A 4,996-nucleotide genomic window follows, 5' to 3' on the forward strand; every position below is an offset into this window, starting at 1 on the left:
TGAGAATGTAGCCTCGACATATGAGCTCATCTTCTTCCCGAACCTTCCTTTCTTTAATCACTTCTTGAGAATCATCATCCTTTGGAGTACCCAGAGAATTCAAATATTTGTCAAGAATGTAGTGAACCTTCAAAGTTGTAAGAATGAACTTTATCTTATATTGCCATTGAATGAGGTTACAACTGTCAAATCGATCTAGTCTTACTAGATCTTGGGACATGGACTTGAGGGCTGAAATTGATGAACTTTCCTCCATAGTATTTGGGTTAGAACAAGAATCTTAGAAATAAACAATCTTGGAAGATAAAACTAGGGTTTGGGGATAAAGATTTTTTAATGATGGGGATATGGCTTAACACACAATTTAATATTATAATTCAAATAAATTAAAACCCAAAGATAACATAGTAGACAATAGAGGAATAACACAAATAAGATCAAGTGATAGAGTGGACCTTTGGAGAGAAACCCTTAGTTACAAAAAATCATGAAGACTATGATTTTATGTGCTTTATTGGAGATAACAAAAGGCCTGACACAAATTGAATTTTTTGTCCAAAAATCTCTATTCCTAACATTCCCTTAGAGATTGCTTGAAGCTACTACAAGTTGGAATGAGATTGAGATTTACAATCCTTAATCTTCACGCAATTCATCCTTTCTTGATGAAGATCTTGGAGAAAACTAATAATCACTGTGAGTTAGAGAGAGAGAGATAGAGACAGAGAGTGGTGAGTGATCAGTTACTCAAAGTCTTAATTGAACCCTTTAAATAGTATGAGAACCGCCATCAATGTCAACCAATGAGGTTAGAGCATTTTAAACTAAGTTTTGGAGCCAAAATTACGTAACTATACGGTCCCTTACATACACCCAAGCAATGGGTCATCTCCATGGCTGAGGGTTTGTATCCCGAGCGATTCGTTGCCTCCCAAAAGCGAGGCGATGCTGATACCTCTGAAATAACACCCCCAAACTTTCCCCAAAACGTTTCCAATCGCCTCCAAACTTTTTGGGAACCCTTACATACTCCAAGAAAACACTTTGATCCAAAAAGATAATCTATAGATGCTTATACCATAAGTCAATCCGCTCATGTTGATTTTAGTGAAATAATTATGGTATTCTTGCATCTCTTTATGTCTAACCAATTTTACAATGTATTTAACCAATCCTAACAATTACGAAAGTTTATATTTTAACATTTACATAAGGTCACATTATTAATTGAGTCGAGCCTAATTATATTTATTCAATTCTTATTACTGTTTAATGTTAATACCTTTTTTGTGTGTGTGTGAACAATGTAAATCATTAGAATAAATATTGTTAACTTATTTCTACAATCAGTGACATATTTTATATTTGAATTTTTTTTCATTCTTGTATATCCTCTAGCTTTTTTTCTTCAAATATTCAATTATTTTAAGCAAAGCAATATGAATGTTTTTGCGTTCTTAGCTAGTATATAATTATGTGAAATAAACTTTATGCATGAATATTATGCACTAAAGCCAATGTTTTATTTTGGTAAAATGCAGGGATGCACACAGGACTAAAATTAATATTAGGGGCTCCACTTATAGCTGCTTTTTTAATCTATAAATGGCAAAGACGCCACTTATCAATATATAATTCCATCGAGGAATTTCTTCACAACCAAAATAATCTCACTCCTATAAGATACTCATTCAAAGAAATAAAAAAGATGACTCAAAATTTTAAGAACAAGTTAGGTGAAGGAGGTTATGGCTCTGTATTCAGAGGAAAGCTTCGTAGTGGTCATATTGTAGCGGTTAAGATATTGAGCAAATCCAAAGGAAATGGACAAGACTTCATCAATGAAATTGCTACAATTGGAAGAATTCACCATGTTAATGTAATTCATTTGATTGGCTTTTGTGTCCACTCCTCAAAGCATGCTCTTGTGTATGATTTCATGGCTAATGGATCTTTGGAAAAATATATTTTCTCCCAAGAAGGAATTAACTTCTTAAGTTGCAAGAAATTTTTTGACATTTCAATTGGTGTGGCACGAGGAATTGAATATATGCATCAAGGATGTGATATGCAAATATTGCATTTTGATATTAAACCTCACAATATTCTTTTGGATGAAAATTTTATTCCTAAAGTTTCTGATTTCGGTTTAGCAAGATTATGCCCATTGGATAATAATAATGTGTCCTTAACTGCTGCAAGAGGAACTTTAGGATACATAGCTCCAGAGCTATTTTACAAAAATATTGGAGGAGTTTCTAATAAAGCTGATGTGTATAGTTTTGGAATGTTATTGATGGAAATGGCAAGTAGAAGAAAAAATTGTAAATCGGCTACAGGAAATAGCAGCAAAGTTTACTTTCCTTCATGGGTGCATGATCAATTAAGTCAAGAGAAAAATGTGGAAGTAGTGAAAACATATATAGATGAGGCAGATTCAACAATAACAATGAAGATGATTATAGTAGCATTATGGTGTATACAATTGAAGCCAAGTGATCGTCCTACAATGGATAAAGTCATAGAAATGCTTGAAGGAGAAGTTGAAAGTCTACAAATACCTCCGAAGCCTTCATTGTGTCAACTAGATAATAACATTGAGCATGTTCAGAAGACTACATATTCAATGCACTCATCAATACCATCATTAACACTGCAGAGATAAGTATGCTCCTAAATCCACTCTATTGGTATTTCAGTTTTTGTACTTTTTTAAGATACTTACAATTATGATTATTAGTTCTGATCTTTGTTATACTTACTGCACTTTGGGTTGCTCATGTCTCTTCAAAGGTTAGACTCTCCTCTCGAAGCTCCATCTTGCAAGGCATAATTGAAATATACTGAATCAATGAAGTCTATGAGGGAATCATCACAATCAGTCAACCACATAAATTACAAATACCAATAAGAGATCCGACAATTGTATAATCATCTCATTTAGTGTATAGTCAACATGTAATATTTTGCCTTCATTGTGTAATCAATCTCAGGCATCGATACTCTGTATAATTAGGGAGCAATTCCCTTCACATAGATATATCACATTTCTCTCATCTTGTATAATATGATTGAGATAAAACCTTCCCCTCTACCAAAGTCTATATAGATCGAATGCCCAAGAATCATTAGATTGAATACAATCAACAATGCACTCTACAGATATAAGTAATGATTCAATTGTCTCTTCACAATGATTGATTGTAATTGATTATTTATCTTAGAATCAACTTTAGTACCTTGTTGTTAATATTATTAAAAAAAATACTTTATATATAATAAATTGGTTTAAATTTATAATTTTCACTAATTTTAGTAAATAATTTTTATTTATAAATATGTTTTAAATATATAAAATAAATAAAAGGAACACTTAAAAACACTGCCAGTGCTAAAGAGAGATATTCTTATCGGATCAGTTTGGAGTGTATACTCAAGACCAATAAATAGTAATTTTCCTACAAGCCTTAATTTCACAATTCTTATATAGTATCTTCAAATGCTTGAAGGTGGAGAAAATTTAACTATGCCACCCAATCCTTTTGCCTCTACAACTCAGGCAAAAACAACTGGTGGTATGCCTAGAAGACGTAAGAATCTAGAGCTAGAAGTTATAGCTGAGTTATAGTGAGTATAAATTATGTGTTTATTATTATCATTAATATTGCTCCATCTATTGAGGAGCTACTCTTTTTAACCTTATCAGAGTTATCAAACTTTTTAAGGGATTTGCATATAAATATCCGATAAAGCACCTGAAAGAGGGCAACCTTCATGGAAGGGCGATCTATCGGGTGCCACTGAATGCACCATAGGATCTTCTTCCTTTTCAATATGGATCCGTAGGTCTTCTCCTTCTTCCAAGAGATTATAGATCCATTCTGGATAGTAAACTTTACTAGTTTTATCCTCTTTCACATCAGTATTCTTCTTCCCTCCAACCATTTCGAGTAATATCATTCCCAAAACTAAAAATATCTTCCTTGTATGACACATTTCCAAAGTTTCTTGAGAAAACTTCAGGTGCAATGTATCTCACGGCCCCTCTAGCTGTGGTCATTGACAATATACTTTGATCCTTTGAGCACAACTTAGCCAAACCAAAATCAGAAATCTTTGGAGTGAGATTGAGGTCTAACAAAACACTATGAGGCTTGATATCAAAATGAAGGATTCGTTGTTCACACCCTTGATGAAGATATTCAATTCCTTTAGCTATGCCTAATGTAATATCATTTAGCTGATTCGTATGTTGAGAAGAATAATTGCTCCACCTTTCCTGGTTATGATTTGAATAGTTATGAGTTTTATTCTAACTTTGGTTTTGTGTTTAGAAGCATGAAGAAAAATAGCGTCTTTAAGGTTATTTCCGCAACAATGGCCATTGTTTTTTGAGATGTGAAGATCAGGGCTGAATTCTCCTCTTTACATGAACGCTTCTCATTGCATCAAAAATACTGTGGATAAGTACATATTTCTGATTTGAACAACTCTTGCCGCATAGAACGAACCACTCTTATATCGAATACAAAGATAACATCTTATATGGATATTCACAATGAGCTTGCTTTTGGGTTTGAGCTTGATTGGGAACCTCTCATCTCTGACGATGAATTTCAATTTGATTGCCGCCTGCGTAACATTGATTGTATTAATTGTGTTACTATTCCAGGTAATTTCAAGTACCTGTACATTTTATACATTAATATATTTATTTTGCAATACCATCATCAGCATTATTTTCTCACCTATATTAGCTTACCTATATTTACTTAATTTTTCTCTCTATTTCAAGTATTTTCACATTCCTAATTTCCAGTAGCTAATGTCATTTTTAACATACGTTTCTTCCATGATACAGGGCCGCTTACCATTGATCTCCGTGTGCTTTCTTGTAAGTTATATTTTCTATTCCCCTTAAATATATGTGTTTATTACAATCACTCTCTCTCTATCTCTTAAAGTATTTATTTGTCCTTTTATCTTTCTCCATATC

General features: G+C 32.9%; 1 protein-coding gene across 1 annotated transcript; it reads left to right on the forward strand.

Moving 5' to 3' along the window:
• The first annotated feature begins 1,549 nt into the window (after positions 1-1,549).
• LOC133834561 (rust resistance kinase Lr10-like) lies at positions 1,550-3,193 on the forward strand. The gene is made up of 2 exons (XM_062264211.1): positions 1,550-2,665; positions 2,794-3,193. Exon 1 carries the CDS (start codon positions 1,709-1,711, stop codon positions 2,663-2,665), a length of 957 nt encoding a protein of 318 aa, XP_062120195.1. The 5' UTR covers positions 1,550-1,708; the 3' UTR covers positions 2,794-3,193.
• The last annotated feature ends 1,803 nt before the right edge of the window (positions 3,194-4,996 follow it).

The sequence above is a fragment of the Humulus lupulus genome, chromosome 5 (assembly GCF_963169125.1).
Source record: "Humulus lupulus chromosome 5, drHumLupu1.1, whole genome shotgun sequence".
Taxonomy (NCBI): domain Eukaryota; kingdom Viridiplantae; phylum Streptophyta; class Magnoliopsida; order Rosales; family Cannabaceae; genus Humulus; species Humulus lupulus.

What these genes read in the sequence shown, in the direction of transcription:
- LOC133834561 (XM_062264211.1), top strand. Translation starts at nt 1,709, where the DNA reads ATGACTCAAAATTTTAAGAACAAGTTAGGTGAAGGAGGTTATGGCTCT.